General features: G+C 38.8%; 1 protein-coding gene across 15 annotated transcripts in view; it reads right to left on the minus strand.

Annotated features, from left to right (window-relative positions):
* The window catches only part of DST (dystonin), a 364,879-nt gene that overhangs the window by 205,795 nt on the left and 138,528 nt on the right, over positions 1-20,556 (minus strand). For 9 of the 15 annotated variants that reach the window (XM_064597729.1, XM_064597726.1, XM_064597725.1 and 6 more), the window contains 2 exons: positions 18,576-18,653; positions 16,151-16,243 (listed from right to left, as the gene is read on the minus strand). In XM_064597729.1, coding sequence (XP_064453799.1) covers positions 16,151-16,243; positions 18,576-18,653 — 171 coding nt within the window. Of the gene's footprint in view, positions 1-9,760; positions 10,830-16,150; positions 16,244-18,575; positions 18,654-20,556 lie in introns of those variants that run through there. The other 6 variants (XM_064597720.1, XM_064597723.1, XM_064597719.1 and 3 more) reach the window with 3 other exon arrangements.

Raw genomic sequence — 20,556 nt, forward strand, 5'->3', positions numbered from 1 at the left:
GCCTAAAAAAAACTGCTACCAACAAAACAAAGTTCTCATACTCTTTACTACCTTCGCGTCTCTTTTTCCCACATTACCTCTGCCCTTAGACACAACACTGATACTTTACTACATAATTTCCCTTCTCCCTCTTGGCAGAGCAGAGACAACATACAATGATTGAAACAATAATAACCGGAACTAAAAGAAGGTGCTGGGGGCTGTAGGAAAGTCTCGGGGTGGGGGGTGTAAAGAGGTACAGACAGAATTCAAACACAAGAAAGCAAGTCTAACCCAAATGCACAGAGTTCTAACTGTGGTGGCACCAGGCATGTGCCTGCTCAGGGATGAGCTCCGTTTCATAGTGCACACCGACCCAGCGCTTCATAAGGCACTATCGGGCAACGTGAACCAGTCTCAACAAACAGCTCGAAAGACACAACACACACCTGAAAACAAACGGACTGTCTTGCTTCTACAATCTGGGATCCAAAGAAACCAGTGCTAGAACTCTCAAAAAATAAAAGCATGAGCTGCTCCAACTCTTCTAAAACTTCGTCATGTGTACTGACTCGTCATGGGTATTGACTCGTCACACTCAGTCATCTGCTAGTCTCCCACATTCCTAGGGAAGACACAAGCACCTAATAACATGGATATATTAGATGTCCTAAGACTGTGCTTAGGGGAGAAAAAGGGTCTTCTATTCCGTTTTCTCTCTTTCCCCACTACCAATTATTGAGTTGCAGTAACTACTATGCTTGGTCTGGACCATCACTTCTAGTCTCCAATGTCAATACCAATGACATCTTTTAAGACACAGTCATGAGAGACCTGGAATAATACTGGGCTCAAAAGAGCTTCCATCTTCTTCTGGAACTAAGCCTCAGTGTCTGGATTAGTAACAGTCTCCTAACTAGTCTCATTGCACCAAGGCTTGGCCTACTCTCAAATGCCAGTTCAGGTCGTCCTTGACTCTGCTGTATTCCGGCTCAGTCTTGGCTGATCTCTCTAGCCTCAAGCCATTCCCTTTTCAATTCTATCATCAATGAAGTTCAAACCATGTGGACCACATGTTCCCTCTCTCTTAGGGTCCTCCATTCAAGCTACTTCTCCCCTTCAAACAGTCTCCTCGCACTCTGCCCAACATGACACAGATTAGGTGCTCAATATCTGCTGAATAAGGGGGAGAGGAAAGAAGGAAGGAAGGAAGAAAGGAAGGAAGGAAGGAAGGAAAGGAAAGGAGGGAGGGAAGAAGAGAGGGAGGGAGGGAAGGAAGGAAGGAGGGAAGGGGAAAAAGAATGAAAGATCAGAAACATGGTTCATGTTTTCACTTGATATGAATGAGTTTTAACCTATCATTGTCATGTAACACGTGTCATTTTAGAAAAGTAAATGGTTTCCAATGAGCCTCACTTTCCAATAATAATAGAATGCCCTGACCACTGCACAGAAGTACCCAGCAACAAGCACAAGCCCAGAGGACACTCAGCGAGAGCCTGACATTAAGTAGTAAAACTAAGCTTCATCTGCATCATTTCCCTAAAACAATTTCACAAACTTGACACAACAGATAACCTCAAAATGTCTTTCTGATGAAAGAAAACAATCCAACATATCCCATCTCATAGCGCACTCTGCTTTCATTCACAGCTTATTGCTAGATGACCCACTTACTGCTAAGTGAATGGCAACTGCCTCACTGTGTTGGTCAGCTGAGGCTGTAAATGTGAAAGTCCTTTGAGCAAAGTCAATGCCACCGGACAACTGGGCGACAGGAACACACTATTTTTACAGATGTTGTCATGGTTCTGGCATGCACTGATAACTCGAGAACAGCCAACTTGCAAAGTTGAGTCGGATACTCCCTAAAAGATTCACTTTATTCCTTTAAAGAATGCTTGGATTTCATTCTTCTATACAACGCAAATAATGCAACTTTTTTTTTTATATTTTAAAATAGTTATAATTTGCTGAAAAGATTAAAAACTTTAATCAAAGTTACTACTTAAATAATTTCTGTATAACACTGGAAAAGGCGACATCTCTGAAGGTAAGAGAACTAAGATGTTTAGCTTACAGAAAGCTATAAATATGCTTAAGGATTAAGCAATCAGGGGAACCCAAACTGAAAATATGCAAAGCCATTTGAGGACCCCCTCATTTTACTGGTGAGCAAGATGAGGCTATAAGAAGTGAAGTGAATTGTCCAGGGTCTCACAGACTTAGGTCTCCTAAATTCCAGTCCAGAATCTGCAAGAAGTTTCTCCTTCACATTTAGAAAAGAAATCTATCCTTACAACTCACGCTCATCTTCCCTCCGGGTCAGTAGCCTCAGGGGGTGCTCCCTTTCCATGCGCCATCTCCTGGGGAAATGGCTGTACACACACGGGTCATGAGAGGGACCCCCTACCTTTGCCTTAAGCCCTGAAGTCAAGCCCTTTTCACTGGAGCTTCTCAGTCTCCGTATTGGCCAAGCAGCTGATACGTAGAACTCTACACATTTTCAGAAGAAGATACACCCCTGGATCTCACACATGAACTGAAGGTCAGGGTTCACGGAAATATTCCTCACTAAACTAAACACAACACCTCAACTGACGGCCTCACAGAACAGCCGATTTGCCTCCAGCATTACGTTCTCTTCTTCTGTCATACCACGGCTACTATCGACAGTCTCTGAAATGTTCTAAGATGTAAGTAACCAATACAAGCTCCAAGAATTGGTTATTCCTAGGGTTATTTCTGGTCTAAAAGGTTGACAGAATTTTAAGCTAATTATGGAGTTAGAGGAATATACTGTCTGACAAATAGGTATTCAGGAAATATTTGCTAAAGATAGAGTGAGAGGATGAGTGGAGTTGGGGAGACAGAAGGGGGCAGCGTACTCCGCTTAGGCAGAATGCTTTATGTCCAAAGGAAAAAAAGAAATGCCATGCTATAACTTTTGAAACAACATAGAGCTCTTCTAGTCAGCAGATGGTTACAAAGTACTTCCTCTTTTCCGCAGAAGCAGAAGACAGTAGTAAGATAGAAAAAGTATCTAGTACTTCCAGTCTAATAAATCCTTTTCATATATATTATCTCATTTAATGCTCAAAACACACCACCCTGTTTCACAGATGTGGAAAATAAGACCTGGGTTAAATTTCAGCCTTCTGACACAAGATCTCATAAATTCTCTTCCCTCTGCTATATCAAATGTGTACTGACTCCCTACAACATTCCAGAAAGAGCTTTACCTATCAGTGAACCATCTCATTTTATAGAAGCAGAAACTGATCTTTTAAAAGATTTATTTCTTTATTTTAAGGAGGGGGGCAAAAGGAGAGAGAGCATCTCAAGCAGACTCCCAGCTGAGTGTGGAGCCCAACTCGGGGCTCAATCTCACGACCCTGAGATCATCACCTGAGCTGAAACCAAGAGTTGGATACTTAACTGATTGAGCCACCCAGGCACTCTGAAGCAAAAACTGATTTAAGGGACACACAGGAAATACAGAAATGATACCTAGTCAAACATTCTCCCTTGCAGAACACGAAATAACTATTGCTTCAGAGAGGCTTGGACACAAGAGTAGTATCAAAGGAAATTCAAGTCTTTCATATATTTTTGTTAAATACAAAAAAAAATAGAGTTTATACTCTATTTGAGAGAGTTCAGGTATGAATAAGAATGAAAGCTGCAGGCTGGAAAAGATGGATCTCCAAATTCTTCTACCTCTGGAGTCTCTTAACATAATTATTGCACAAGAAAAAGTGTAACATTGGGAGAAAGACTGGCTCAGAGCTGTGGAAGGCGGTGACCTGTGTTCGATTCCTGACCACACCACACACCAGCCCTGTGGCCTTTCTGGGCCTCAGTCTCCTCTTATGTAAAGTACCTCCTCGCAGAGATGTTGAGAGACGACAATGACAGACACATGCACGTGGTTCGGAAGAGCACCTGTCCTAGAGTGAACCATGTGAGGACTATCGCTTAAACTCTTTTATTCACACTACTCGACACTAGAGTCAGGCAGAAGCAAATCCCATACTGAGTTTGTCAACACAGGCAAATATTTCCAAGCCAAGATGTTTGCTTCCAAAGACAACCTCTTCAAAGATGTTTTAACTATTTTGGCAGAAACAAATGTAATCAACACATTTTTAGTGAGTGCTTCCAAGTTTCAAAAATGTGTGAAAATGCTCCGCAAAATATTTTTAACAGCAAAGATGGCATAAATATTTTGAAAATTCGATCTGGCTAAAACTGCCTCCTAAAAGGAAGAGTTAAATAGAGGAAAAAAGCAAAAAGTTGATAGAGTTCAAGTGCTAAGGCTCTAAATTAATAGCTACCTTTAGCAAATGTTCATTTCCTATTCAAATATGGGGGGAATATAACTATTTTTCTTGTACAGCAATGGTTTTAAACTTTTTCATGTCCTTCATTTAACTGAAAAGATCAAGGCATTGATAGAGACCCAAATTCTATGCAACTATTTTATAACTAAACTTTCACAGACTGGTTATGAAATCCAAAAAACAACTAGCAATGTTGTTTAATTTAATGTTGTATTAATTTTAAAACATAATAAGTGTATTTTCATTTAAAAAGATGAAATGGTTCAGAAGGGAATGAGTTATTCAACTGGAAACCAAATGAACTTTGTTTTCAAAATCTGTAAACCAAACCTATCATATAAAAGGAAAAACATGCAAGTCTTATCCTAGTGCTTGAATTCTTTTTTTTTTAAGATTTTATTTATTTATTTTGAGAGAGACAGCACAAGCAGAGGGGAAGGACAAAGGGAGAGGGAGAAGCAGACCATCCCCCCCAGCAGGGAGCCCAGCGTGGGACTCGAACCCAGGGCCCTGGGATCATGACCGGAGCCGAAGGCAGATGCGTAACCAACTGAGTCACCCAGGCACCCTATCCTAGTATTTGAATCCTAAGTAAGAGTTCTGTAATCTAAGATTCATAAAAGACTTGGCTTAAAGAAAAGAATACCAAATAATTATATTTCAGTGAGTTTGAATATTAATGTATTCTTCTAATATTTTGAGATGGTTCTCAATTTTTTAAAGTCTTTATAATATAAAAGTCAATTAAAAAGATTAAACTCTTGGGGCACCTGGGTGGCTCAGTCATTAAGCATCTGCCTTCAGCTCAGGTTATGATCTCGGGATCCTGGGATCGAGCCCCATGTCAGGCTCCCTGCTCGGGGAGAGCCTGCTTCTCCCTCTCCCTCTGCCCGCTGCACCCCCTGCTGTGCTCTCTCTCTCTGTGTCAAATAAATAAATAAAATCTTTAAAAAAAATTAAATTCTTCATTATGTAGAGATTGATAATATAATTTGCACAATATCCACACTCCTTATTTCTCATCCTTCTCTCCTTGGCTTCTTCCCTTGGTTACTGCACTATACATTGGCAATTCACCAGAGGATTAAAAGGAATATAAGAACACTTCAGTTTTTGAGGGTTGCTGGAGTGAGGGGTGGGGTGGGAGGGATGGGGTGACTGGGTGATAGACACTGGGGAGGGTATGTGCTCTGGTAAGCGCTGTGAATTGTGCAAGACTGTTGAATCTCAGATCTGTACCTCTGAAACAAATAATGCAATATATGTTAAGAAAAAAAAAAAAAAAAGAAGAAGGTAGCAGGAGGGGAAGAATGAAGGGGGGGAAATCGGAGGGGTAGATGAACCATGAGAGATGATGGACTCTGAAAAACAAACAGGGTTCTAGAGGGGAGGTGGGTGGGAGGATGGGTTAGCCTGGTGATGGGTATTGAGGAGGCCACGTTCTGCATGGAACACTGGGTGTTATGCACAAACAATGAATCATGGAACACTACATCTAAAACAAATGATGTAATGTATGGGAATTAACATAACAATAAAAAAATTAATAAAAAAAAAGAATACTTCAGTTTTCATTAGTTAATATGGCTACATGGTGAAAGGTGGTGACCTGGGAAGTTAAAGTTATTCATGATTATCATCTCAAAGGTCTAACTTTCAGGTGACTAAGTTTACAGTCATGGTCCCTGTCATTTGTTTTAAACAAACAATGGGACATACTGCACACAGAAAAGATCTGTATTTTATTTCTCTCAGAGTGCCTTGTTTTGGTTCAGTATATTAACAGGTACATCGTAAGTGCTTAATAGAGAAATAAAAGAAGGGAGAGATGGAGGAAGGGGTGAAAACACTAAACAAAATGGGATGCAGTTATATACATGAATTCATAGAAATTTAGAAGTGAAAGGGATGTATATGGGGAAAGGTGGGTAACTTGTAACAAGTAAGAGTCCAGCTTGGTAGATATCTGGGTGAACTCCAAGCTCTTCCACTTACTGGTTGAGAGATTTAAGCAAGTTATTTAACTTTCTTGAGGTTCAGTATCCTCCTCTGTAAAATGGAGCCAAAAATAAAATTCTTTCATAGGCTTGCTCCAAAGATTAAATATCATAATGGTGGAGTGTCTGGCATATAGGACTCAATAAATACCATTATTATTAACAGTAGTATCATGATCTAGTCCAATATCCTCCTCTTCTAGAAAATGGAGACTTAAAGAAATGGGGGGAAAAAAATTAAAAAGCTAAGTCATACAGCCCTCTGGAGGAAAGCCTGACTAGAACTCAGACCTCCTGCCTTCCGGGCCCATAATCCACACTGCTTATCAGAAAAGCTACCTTGAGAAGAGAACGAGATACAAATGCTAAGCTGGGGTGACAATGGTTCACAAAATTTCGTGTTTTTAAGCAACATGTAAAAGGGTGAATAAAACATAATGCCATGTTCTCTCATGCCCCACCAGAAGATACTCTGATCAAGTTAAATCACAGGTAAGGCTTTTCCAATAAGCATTCCAGATAATTCTACTGCAGAGACTCTGGAGTCACACTTGGAAAAGCACTGCTATAGAAGAAGAGTAACAAGTGCCCTATTCCTAGTCTTGGCGATTAGAATCATCTGTGGAGCTCACCCCTCATCTGTTACATTAGAATCACTGGGGTGACATCCAGGCACCTGTAATTTGTAAAAAGCTCCTCAGGTGATGTCTACATGTAGTCAGTTAGAGAAACAATGGCCTATAAACAGAGAAAACAACCAGCTTTGCTGAAATCAATGTAACAAGACTAGAAAGAGGTGGGATTTGTGAAACTAGAGAAGTAAGAATGCTTTGTGGGAAAAGCTCAAGGGCAAAGGTTGGAGACTTTGTCACAAGGTACAGGAAGCACGTGAGTCTTAGACAAATAAGAAATCTCTCAAGAAGGTGACTGCATTGAGCTCATTACTCCCTGTCCCCAACCATGGCCTGCCTTTGCCACCTCTGTTTATAACACTCATCCTTCATAGATGAACATCAACTCCTATAAACATCAAGCCCTGCTCTGACCTCACAGCAACATCCTTCAAAACTGACAATCAAAGTAGTTTGCTGAGTAGTTCAACTGGGCTACTGCCATATACTGTGTTGCTTTAAGGACATGACTTCACCTTAGTTCTGACTTCTTCATTCTATTAAAGAAGAACTATTCTGCCTATTCATACAGTTGTTAAGATAAAAGACACAATGTGTCTGAAATCCTTTTTCCAATTCCAAAGCAATACACAAATCTAAAATACTCCTTTTTTATTTATTTACAACTCCTGACCCTAGTCAAGATTAACCCGATTATGAGATTTCATTCAGTAGGCACTCAAGGAGGTGCTGGCTGAACGACCTCCACAGAGCCCTGCGCCTGCAAGAACACTCTAGGACAGCACAGGAATTTAAAGAGGAGGTAGGCTGGTCACCTATACTAAAAATGATAAACTTCACAGGACCAGGGAAGTTTAAGTCAGAGGACTGAACTAGTTCAAAGGTTAAGAAAAGCTCAGAGAACTGTACACTATTCTACTGGGAGGTTAAACTCAAAGTCATCAACCCCAAACCTGCAGACGACTGACAAGGAAAGAACAGATGTGACAGGGAAGATATGAAAAAGATCTTGAAAGGAGCAAATAAGGAAGGAATGCTGGCTAACCAGTCATTTCTGAGATGTAATGCTAATAAAAGGGCTAAGTGCCCTCATTTGCATTTAATTCTCCAATAAAAAATGCAGAAGCCAATGCAAGATAAAGAGTCGCGTGCATAGTTCTAACCAAAGGTAATTGAGCAAACAGAATCAAACACCTCCAAGGTAACAGGAAGAATGTCCTACGGGGAGTACCCAAGCTGTTGGTTCTGATTCTTTGTAAGCTCCAGAATGAAGAGTCTTTATCTGGACTGCAGGGAAGTAAGACGTCAAACTCCTCAGATAAATAATGACTATCCCATTCAGCTTTTACCCTAGAAGATATGAGGCTTTGTTAAGTACTTCCATAACACAATTATTTAACAAATCTAACTGGCAGGTTTGTGTCTTCTTAGAACATATATTTTCCACTGAAGTTTCAAAAATCTACACCAATTAGAAGGGTAAAATCCTTGGCATGAGAATAAAACAAAAAAAAAGGCTTATGTACCACTTAGGAAACAGATTTTAAGAATTCCCATTATTGAAAACATGTAAGGCTTACAAGAAGCCATATTATATACCAAAAAAAACAGCTGGAAAACATGGAGCAAAGCAAGTGGTTTCATTCCTAAACACAGAACAGCTAAGTAGTTTCCTTTTGCACTGACACAGACTCTATGCTTTCTTTTCCAAAATGTAACCACTGAAAAATGTAAATCTAAGCGCTGACATACTATTGGCAAGGCGTGGTGGTATACATACACGGGAAGAGCTTCCCAGAGCTGCGCAGCTAAGGCCCGCGAGGATCATGCACACTGACCCTGATAAAACCTCATTCTGTTGCTCTGCAAATGATCTCCGCTGACCTCACCAAGACTATTTAACATCACATACCCGACTAATGTCCAGGGTTTTTGTTAAAAGACAGAGTGAGAAAGAGCTTAAAGAAAAGACCATCCACTCCAACCTAGTAACAGGTAGAGGCTGTCTAGGTAATGCATGTCTCAAGCAAGTAAATAAATATTCACTTACATTTTAAAGACAAGTGAAAACCCCGGAGAAGTAACTTGTCTAAAGCTAAATATCAGTGTTAGGAATAAAGAGCTCAACTTCCTGGCAGTCAGTGTCATACTGAAATTCCTAGGACATGCTGCCCAAATGATTTCTGATTTTAGACGGGGGCTGGGGAATAACTCATGTAACAAACAAAAGAGATTTGGGTGATTTCATCTGTGATACACACACCAACACACACACACACACAGAATTAAAAGCAATTACGTGGGTGTTCTTGTGCATGAAAACTGGTAGAGAACTGGCACTGGCTTTTCAAACTTATGGATCAGCAAGTCAGTACTGACTGATAATTGTACTGTATCCTCCCAATATCCGTCACGAAACCATTATCTTCTCATGACTGTTTTCTGATGCAATTTTTGCCTACACTGCAGCTAAGTTTCCAAAGGCTCTTCCATTGGAAAAGTCAAGGAACGTGAACTAGAGAACTTCAAAAGATGTGCACTGTCTTAAAGCGATGCTTTTCTAAGTCTTCCAACAAAGACAAAAATGTACGGGGGCTTAAATTTAAATGCGATTAAAGAAATGCAGATATCACAGAAAATAAAAATCATACTAATCAAACCTAAGGTTACAAATAACAAAATATACCAAGAAATCTCCAACTTTCACATAAACTAATATGAAAACTTTGACAAATTACAGAACCTCAGTCGGATATGAGTATCTGAGTCCTTATTTACACCTTAAACTCAGACTCCACGTTTCACTTACCTCATTTCCATCTGTGTCCTTGGAAACAGAGGACACATTGGTACAGAGGGAATGACATCTCTTTTTTTCAAAGCAAAAATGGTACATGTCAGGAGGGCAAAATCTCTCAGTGTTTTGCTTTCCTTGAACTCTGCTATAATTTTTTGATGGGTCTTCAGAAAACCCACTTTTTTCAAATGATCTCTCTGTACCATAGTGAATGGAACTTAAGCTGGCTGCCTTTCGTAACGTTAAAACATCAGTTTTTCTTTGGAATGTTATTTCTCTCCTGTTGGCATCATCTAAATGTTCCTTCCTCTTTGCACAATATGGAGTGCTGTCCCTTTCTGGAATCCTTTCCTCCAGGTCACTAACTTTTGCTTCTGTGTCCCTGTCATTAGCAGAAGTGTCCCCACGGTGAGACAGACCGCTCGCAGCACTCGGCACCAGTTTCTGTTTCACACCATCAGCTACAACTTGTGTCTTCTCTTGCAGAATCCCACCTTCCAGTGTGGGGTCTGGGGCAGCAGAGTCCTCCTGTGCCAGTCTCCCGGGTGAAAGAGCTCGCTGTTCTGAGAGCTGAATGCCGCTCTTCTTGCCTTCATTTTGCCTGTTGGGCTCTACTGACTCTGTGTTGCCCACAGTTGTCTTGATCAGCTTTCTCCTGAAATATTTTCTTCCGGGAGAGTATTTTTCAGGGCTCAAAGGAGTTCTGGCAGGATCTAAGTACTGTTTTTCTTTCTCGGCTCTGACACATCCACAGACATTCCCCATTTGATTTGCAGGAAATCACAGTTCCACAGATGCACTCATTTCAAAATCCAGGGCTTCCTTCGATCTTCTGCATTAAGTCTGAAAGTTCCACTCTGACCTCTAATTCCTCAAACTTCGTGACCATCCTCTTCAGCATGAGGCCATTTTGCTTATGAGAAAAGCGCACGCAAGAAATACCATGGCATCTTGCCCAGCTGGGTCCCTGTGTCTCATTAGACACCGTGGCTTATTTCTGGCCACCAATCCTCTTAGACAAACATTACTGCTCACTGTAAAATTACAATGCTGATGAGTTTTCAAGGCAAACCTTTCTCTTTATCGTACGAGAAGACTCTGACCCTCACTTTAACTTTCAGTTTTCTGAAATGCAGTTACACTACCAAAGTTTGCATTAACCTTTGAAACTATTGGTGGTTCAACAAATCTGAGAGCAAACAGAAAGCAAATACCAGTCAGGAGTCATTTAGCAAAATGCCTTTCTAAAGTAGTTTCAGAGAGTCTCTAACGTATAATTTTTTTTTTAAGAAACACCAACTAATTCCGGTACTTGCAAAGAAAAGGGGGCTCAAAAATCTCTGTAAATTATACTAAAACTTTTTCAAAACAGCAACCATTGAAAAACAAAAACAGGATGATTCAACAGTTAAAGGAGAGATAATAAATGCTAAATTCCTAAAATACTCAACAAAAATTGTTTCTAAAATCAATCTCATAGGGGTGCCTGAGTGGCTCAGTCGGGTAAGTGTCTGCCTTTGGCTCAGGTCATGATCTCAGGGTCCTGGGATCGAGTCCCATATCGGGCTCCCTGCTCAGCGGGGAGTCTGCTTCTCTCTCTCCTTCTGCCCCTCCCCCTCCCCTCGTGCTCCGTCTCTCTCGCTTTCTCTCTCTCAAATAACTAAAATCTTTAAAAATAATAATAAAATAAAATAAATATCATAAAATAGTTTGTAATATTTTTCATATTATGTCATAGAATTTTTCGTATTTCATATTATATTTTTATATGCCATTACATTTTCCAAGCCATTTTCCTTATGTGAACGTTAGGATTTTCACATAAGCAAATTGATCAATTTTATGATTTGAAGCATGAAATGCTTAGCCACAGTTAAACTTCGTCGGTAACTCTTATAATTGTACCGTAGTTAAATATTATTTAATTTTACTACGGCCTTGCTATAAAAAGAATAAGTCAATATGGAGCCTGATTATCCAAGGTGTGCATATTTCTAAAACTGAGTCATAGATATGGTAAAAAGAAAATTAGTATGGCATGACTGGACTTACACGTAAGCAGGTATCATTTGACTAAGTAGAAAAACATGATAATTGCCATTCTCTAGGTAGTCTTTAGACTGATTACAAGATGGAACTCATTATACTTTTCTAAATAAGAATATTCAATTAAATAGTCAAGTTAGCATCGCTGCTGATACTTGTCAATGATAGGCCTGCATGAGGATTAATCACTGAAAGAAAAAATTAAACAATCTCTAATGGCAAAGCTGAATCCTAGAAGACACACTGGCAAAAACAAAGCCTCAGATTTGGGTTTATTTTTAATTTTATTTTTGTGTCTTCATCGGCAATGGAACATTATTCATGAGAATGTAAAAGCATAAGGGCTGGTATTTGTACTGGCAAGATAAAGGCTGAACCACTGATGTGCATCCCAACCGCCCTTCCCTCCAGCTCTGCCAAACTCACCAACTATCCATTCCCAGGCCACTGCACACTGCCTCTCCCAGAAATGGCCCACTTTAGTCTCCACCTGGTAGCTGGCATTCATCCTGCAAAGTCTATCTCTAGTATCAGTGAAAATGTCTCTTAACACCTTCCTGATTCTATCACAACATTCCCTCCTCTCCATCCCTTATTTATACTGCAATTGATTCATCACCAGTAGAATATTTATGAACATTCTCCCAATAGACACAACAACATACTTCATTATCCTAGCATCTCTGGATCTAGCATATGGTAGCTACTGATAGGGGACTACTGTGTTGATAATGCTTACCTTCAGAAAGCCTGACTGGAAAAGAGATTCAATTTGTGATGCTCATAACAAATATTTTTTAAACAATAAATTGATCTTCTGAAATTACTTCCCTTATTTATGTAAAGTATAGAGACAAAAAAAAAAAAGCCCAGTCACTTTGAGGGAGGATGATTACCACTGCTATAAATAGCCTTCTATTTTGGCATAACCAGTAAAATCATTCTAATCTTAAATTATCATAGTACTAAGAGAAGTTATTTCATTTAAATAAGAAGGAACATTTTTATTTTACCAAAACATTGTTATGTTCCACATTAAACAGATCTGGATCTAAATTCTAAATACTGGTGATAAATTAACAGTCATAATATCTTGTCATCTGGGTGCTAAAATACACTGGATTCCATATTATGCCATAGGATCATTAGGATTATATTAGAAGTACTTTCTGTGGCTGGTCTTCCTTTTTCCTCCAGTGATGAAATGCAAAGAGTTTAATACATAATTCTTTTTGAATGACCTTTTGCTTTAACTTTCTTCAAACTTAGGATCTAATTCCTAACCATTTACTCACATTTTGGTCTGTCATTTCCTGGTCTCTGCTCCCAGTCGCTTGGGAGTTGTTTTTTCCAAGGTCTCCAATGTCCTCCTACGCAAAACTAGTTCTCAGTCTTCATTTTCTGTCTTCAGTGCCATTTCATACTGCTCACCATTCCTTTCTACTTGATATTCTCTTCCCTCTGATTCAGCAACACTACGTTTTCTTGTTGTTCCATCCATCTCTCCAAATGTTCTGTTCTTTTCTGTTTCCCCAGACGGATCTTCTTCCTCCTGCACCCCAAATCATGGGCCTTCCTCAGATGTCTGTCCTTAGCTCTCAGCTCTTCTCCACGCATGCTCTTTTCTTGAATCCTCTGAAGATCCCTTCTCTCTGATAGACTCAGTGACCACTTTTATACTGATAAGTCTAAGTGTATTACCCATAGCTGACTTCCCAGCTCTGCTCATATATCTCCAAGTGCTCAGCACACAGATGCACAGGATGCCCGGCAGGCCATCAAACCACCCAGATGGTCATTCTTCATTCTTTCTCCCCTGACCATCACCCTGTTTCTCTCAGTCGTCTGCTGGTTTGTTGTTTGTTTTATATCCTAGGCTGAACAGTTCAGTCATCTTTAATCCTGCTCCTTCATCCTCTGCCCTGTTGCCAAGTCCATTCCTTTCTTCTTTCAAAAGGTCATCCCTTTGATTCAGTTTTTCATTCCCATCTGAGTTCTGGCCTTTATCACTCCACTCAGAGATTACCACCTCAGCTTCTTAGCTTCTATCTCCCTAACTACAGACCCTGCTCGTTTCAATCTATTTTATGCAAAACTGATAGATTCAGTTTCCTAAAACATTATTTTTCAAGTTCAGATTGGTTAAGGGATGTACCCAATGTCATCAACTGTCATAAGTAAGAGTCAATGGTGCCACTTAAGCTCTGCCTCCTGCCATATCCTGGGTGCTTTCCTCGGCCCCACAGTGCTCAAACTCCAAACACAGCCTGTCTCACAGCTCTGTTGGTAATGATGGGACCAGCTCCCTGCTCCAATAGGCCTTTAATCTTCCCATGTGGAGTTCCTGCAGTTTCAACCCAGCTCAAAGTTCTGGGACCTGATCAGTCTCAGATCCACTGAGGACTGATTAAAGGATCCCTGAAAATGCTGCTGAGGACGTCCATATGAAATCTGCTTTTCAGCCAGTTCTACTTAGTCTTTACCCAATTCTTGAAACAAGGTCTGGCTCCATGCCCAAATCCCTGCCTTGGTTTAGTGCTCAGTCCCCTAGTTCCCTGAGGAAGGGGTGCTCTAGTAATGGGGGCCCTCAGATCTTTAGGGTCCTGCCCCCAGCCCCTGTTACTAGATCTCCCTGATAGCAAAAGCCCAGCTGAGGGAACATTTACCTGTATTAGCTACCCTGTAGTCTGGCTGGTGACACCTCATTGCCGGGGTCTCCTCCAAACTCCTACTGCTACAATTTTGATCAGCTGCCTGTTCAGGTCCTGGAAACTACCTAGATTCTAATTCCTACAGCTCTCCATACCTGTCAGATTTATCCTGTTCCCAAATGAGCTCCAGATACACTATTTTCCATCATTCCCTTATAAACCTTAAATCCCAGAAAATTTTTACAAATTAAGAAATAAGTCTTACTCCTCTCATGATTTGGTTTAAAACCTCAGCTCCTTTCTGAAGCTGGCAATCTACCTCTTCCTCCTTCATGGTCTAACTGAACAGTAGTCAATCAGTATGATTTGCTGCATGCCTACTATGGGTCAGGATCTGAGTTGCACATAGAACACGGCATAAGCAGGAAAGTGGGTAATAAACTAAAGCACATTCCAGAGTTAGAATTCACCTTAAATCAAATAAAGATGATTTTTTTCAAAATGCATCATTTTACAAAAAAGTTAAACTCCAAATCGGCCCTCAATGAGCACAGATGGATTAGATAAATCAGAGTAAATTAATCTGCATTTACTCAGGGCACCTGGGTGGTTCAGTCGGGTAAGCCTCAGACTCTTGGAACCTGATCTCCCAGGGGTGGAACCAAGCCCCTCCCAGGCTCCACGCTCAGTATGGAGTATGCTTCAGATTCATTCACCCTCACCTTCTGCCCCTCCCTGCTCCTGCGCACGCTCTCTCTCTCAAATAAATAAATTCAACCCTTAAATAAGAAAAAATAAATCTGCATTTACGCTTCTCAAATCTAGTTTGAGAAAGCACAGCTCTACACAAAATACGGCTACTTCTAATTCAGATCCCATTATGAAAATTATACTGCCACCTAGTGTCTATCAACAGGAAAAAGTAGTTCTCAGCTGAGAAACGAGAATACCAACAAAAACCATTCTAAGTAAGTAATGAATCACAAAATGTTCATGTATCTAAACCAAGTGATACTGTCCAATAAACAAAAGAAATGTGTCTGCATTCGGTAAAAAGAAATCTTTGTCTTCCAACACTGAGGCTGAAACCACTTAAAAGCAGGAAATTGAACAAAAATCAAAATGGCTACATTAAGGGAGGCTTGATTTTAAACTAAGTAACCTTTTTATTCTCTTCCACAAACCTTCTGTCCTCCCTTCTTATCCTTTTGTTTCAGGAACCAGGAACCACCTTGAAAACATGATGAGGGTGGCTGGCTGCATGTACACAATTCCTGTGGAAACCAGCTAGATTCTGTATTTCCCTATAAAACCCCGGAGCCCCTTCCTCCAGGCAGGCTTGCAGTTTTGGAGGCCTTAGCCTGCCGCAGCCTCCTTTGCCCAGCAAAGCAATTAAGCTATTGTTCCTCTCTATAACCAAACTCTTGTCTTCGCATTACATATTTCAGCTCCCGAGCACAGGTCGGTTTCCGACAAGATTACAAGCATCATCTTATAAACTCATTGATACCAGGAAACAGGGTACCAGGTTCACAGGCAGTATGTTACTTGAAAGGAAACATTCAAATATATTGTTTAAGAAAAGAAGCCTGATATTTATTTTCTTCCATAGGACATAAATGCATAATTCATTCTTCATATGAACTACTTGAAAATCAGCAATGAAAGGCTAAAAGAAATGACAATTAAGAAAAATTAAGCTTACCTGAAAGTGCAAAATTATTGTCCATATTAATCCCAAAGTCAACTTGGGATTTCCATCTGTTATGTCATCATTTCTAATATTCACTAATTTCACCTGTGTTATATGAAAAAAAGAGATAAAGCTAACTTTTTCAAACCAGCACACAAATTACCTTTACCTACATAAAAACAATTCTAAATTACACAAAGAAAAAATCGAAGTGATCTAAATACCAGTAATCCTCAAAATACTGTTACTCCCTATCTTACTCATTTTAGACTGCAAATCATAGAGTAACCAAAAAGGAAAAAACAAGTGTTACTTTGGCTTTTCTTTTAGAACAAGTATTCAAAGTACTCACTTCCCTGGGGGGTGGGAGGGATGGGGTGGCTGGGTGATAGACACTGGGGAGGGTATGTGCTATGGTGAGCGCTGTGAATTGTGTAAGACTGGTGAATCACAGACCTGTACCTCTGAAACAAATAATACATTATATGTTAAAAAAAAAAAAAAAGAAGAAGAAGAAGATAGTAGGAAGGGAAAAATGAAGGGGAGGAAATCGGAGGGGGAGAGGAACCATGAGAGACTATGGACTCTGAGAAACAAACTGAGAGTTCTAGAGGGGAGGAGGGTGGGGGGATGGGTTAGCCTGATGATGGGTATTAAAGAGGGAATGTACTAAATGGAGCACTGGGTGTTATATGCAAACAATGAACCATGGAACACTACATCAAAAACTAATGATGTAATAATGTATGGTGATTAACATAATAAAATTTAAAAAAAGTACTCACTTCTCAAGAAAAAAATACAACTCAAGTTGAGAATTCTTAAATACTTGAGATTTTAAAATTAGATATAATTTTTTCACTTGAAAATAAACTTTATTTTACTCTTACCATTAAGAAACTGTTCTGAACCATAAAATAGTTCTGAAGCATAAAATAGTTTAATAACTTTCTCACACTTCTGTCACAAAGTGGGGGAAAAAATCTAGCAACATTCTTCTATTTATCTACCATAAACTGTTACCAAGATAAATAAATATGTCACTGGACATTTAGAAGGCTGCTCAAATATAAAAATAATAACAACACTCGGCCTTAAAGCTTATTAACTATCAAATTATGCATTTTTAGGTAACCAAAGGCAGTAATGATACCTATCATTTATATCCTGGATAAAAATAATTAAATATCATGAATTAAATATGATAATAACTAACATCTTATTTCCTGGACAAAACACTGCCAAAAACATTTCAGACAAGGAAACATAATTAACCATCAGTTCTTCTGGAAACTTCCACTAAAATTAAGAATATTAAGGTAAATAAAAATAACATTTAACCTATTTAAGCACTATTTATCGAAGTTTAAAAAATAAAAGCACTTTAGGGTGCCTGGGTGGCTCAGTTGGTTAAGCGACTGCCTTCGGCTCAGGTCATGATCCTGGAGTCCCGGGATCGAGTCCCGCATCGGGCTCCCTGCTCGGCAGGGAGTCTGCTTCTCCCTCTCCCGCTCCCCGCTCTTGTGCTCTTTCTCTCTCTCACTCTCTCTCTCAAATAAATAAATAAAATCTTTTAAAAAAATAAATAAATAAATAAAAGTACTTTAATGTTCATAATAAACTAAACAAATGAATAATAAAAAATAGTGTTCACCTCTCCCCATTTCCCTCCCTTCCTTTTTCCCTTACTCCATTAACAAGCAAAATGTTGGGACCTCTGATTTCTCAATGTTTTCAGTAATTTTCCATTCTCCTGATTTTCTTTTTCTCCTTTTTTCTACTAACTGAAACATTACCAGTACTTTGCCTTATATCTCTACAATATCACAATGCCACCAAATCAAGATACCATCCAATATGGTGTTCATTCCTTAACATGATTTCTTCTAAAATCTCAAGCTACTTGGAGACTGTTGTCAGAAATATTATTTTATCTTTAACTACTTTTGATTACCCAATATTATCTACTATAAAAAAACAAAATATTGCCTTACCACTAAGTATTAAAAATGTTTATACTGTTTTTTAAATATTATATAAACTGTTTTTTATTAAAATAATTTTATACACTAAGTATAAATAATGAAGTATTGCTCCACTACTAAGAACTGTTCATAGGCATTCTTAACATTCTGTTGCTACTAAAATGTCATTAGCTTCCTAGGCAAAGCATTCCAATTCTAGCAGAAGGAAAATCAGTAGCTCTTATTCAGATGGAAATGCAGCCACTTATAATTCCTCTGGGCTTACACCTACTATTAACTTCTTTTTCTTTGGAGCAAATGTTTGAACATATTTTTAAATATTTGTCTCACAAAACCACAAACTTAATCATTGTAATTCACAAATTTAACCTTTTCATTCCCTGACATGTTTCTATGTAGATTTACTCAGTCATACATGTTTATAAGATTATAATCTTTGAAAAACATCATACCTGGCGTCTTTTCAAATAGTCAAGTGCAATTTGTACATTCTGTAGTCTGTGAAAACGCATCCGACCTTTTTCTCTGGGCTAAGAATAGAAAAATGCAAGGTATAAAAAACACGATAGTTTCTGATACCACTGACCATGCTAAATACACTTATGATAAATATACCCTATAAATATACTTTATGCTCATCTTCACATGTCAAAACAGTATTTACTATTCAGGCAAACCCATTAGATTTTTTTTAAAGATACTTTTATGATTTTGTATTATCTGAAATTGAATTTAAACAAGTAGGGATCTCTCCGAATATGTTTTATTTAAACATATGCTTTCTTCTATATGTTTTATTTAAACAAAAGAAAATACCATAGAACATACAGACTTTTTATAGTCATTATACTACAATTCTAGCCTACAGTTTATTAGCTTTGGATGCACAGAAAGAATTAAATACCACTCCCCATTTTGCCTTAATAAACTCTATTGTTAAGCAGGTTTTTATAATTACATATGTATGGCACGTTAATGAAAATGAGGTAAAGTAGCATGCAATTAGTATAAAAATCACCAAGAGGGAGAAAGACAGAGTTTTACTTAGTCATGATAGAGGAAGAGAGAAAAGCAATTAAAACCATATATTTCCTCTTTATTTTAGCTTTTTCACAAAGTCGGTTGGACTCTAATAGTTTTACAAATGCTTAAGGATGGACATGATTATTTACTGTCTCAGGAAAACTGACAGTCCATAATTCTTTTCCTTGAGAAATGCTACAAGTTTGCAGAAGAAAAACATAAGGAGATAGAGCTGAGAAGATGCTTAACAAAAATACAAAGAATGGAGTTGAAATTTACCACATAAAATCTTCCAAAAGGAAGAAAAGAAAAAAAAAACCTGACAGCTTAGCTTCTCAAATATGAATAGGTTATTGAAGCCAAAGTCACCATAATGAAACAGACAGCGGATTGCAGAATGGAAAAATAGGTTCTATGTAACAGGTAGAAATACTGTTGATGAATTCATCCACTGGATCCAAAAAAAAAAAAAAAAGCACCATTTCCAATGGAATCAGGGGCACTTGGGATGTGGATGACAAAAGAAGCATATCCGTCTTGCAAAGGTGGGCTGAAGTCAACTAAGTGTCATGAAGATGAAACAGCTCTGTGGGTTCTACCAGGACTCCAAATTTTAAAACCTTCCCCCCTTCTAAATAAAACAAGACATAGAAAATATGTAAAGAATGTCCAAATACCTACTGCCAGTATGATTTAAAGCATAAACTTAAATTATAAATAAATGTCCGTAAGTCCTTTCAAATACAATAGTTGCCACATTTGAAATACAAATTCCAGAAGTGGAACAAATTTGCATAAAAATTAGGCTAGTTGTCAAGATTTCCATATTTATATAAAAGGTATATAAAATTCTTTAGCTAAAATGCCATCATATAATTTAAGCACCTATGTTCAATTACCATGCACTGCACAGTAATGTATAAATAAATTTAAAGAGAAAATATTTCCTTCGTCCAATTTTTTGGTACACACACATCCACCTCACTGTGGGTTTTGGTCCTTTCTATAATTTTCTAAAAAGGAGCCGGAACCCGTGGGTTACTTCTCTATCACGTTAGCGCTCACCACACTGTAATGGCTAGGTTAGTCGAGTTATGGGGGCCGACACCTACCCCCTTATCCTCATCCTCCACATCCTCATGCTGTTCATATTCGCATGCTTCTGTTGCACTCACCAATCGTAAGGTCTTCAAAAAATCTCGCTCCCTTGGCTAATGAATATAACAGACAGAAGATAGGACAGCAAAGACACAAGACAGACCAGAAATGAAAAGAAGAGAATGAACAGAACATAATGAAGGAGAACAGGTAACCAAGAAGGGGAAGTAATGTTCACAAAAAAGGAAATGACACCTGTGGAATGGGTTAGACCATTTTTCAGAAAGCAATGTTTCTTTCTTTGCTATTTGT

The sequence above is a fragment of the Mirounga angustirostris genome, unplaced genomic scaffold (assembly GCF_029215605.1).
Source record: "Mirounga angustirostris isolate CCGP_5_RB_7025 unplaced genomic scaffold, mMirAng1.0.hap1 SCAF_8, whole genome shotgun sequence".
NCBI classification, from domain to species: domain Eukaryota; kingdom Metazoa; phylum Chordata; class Mammalia; order Carnivora; family Phocidae; genus Mirounga; species Mirounga angustirostris.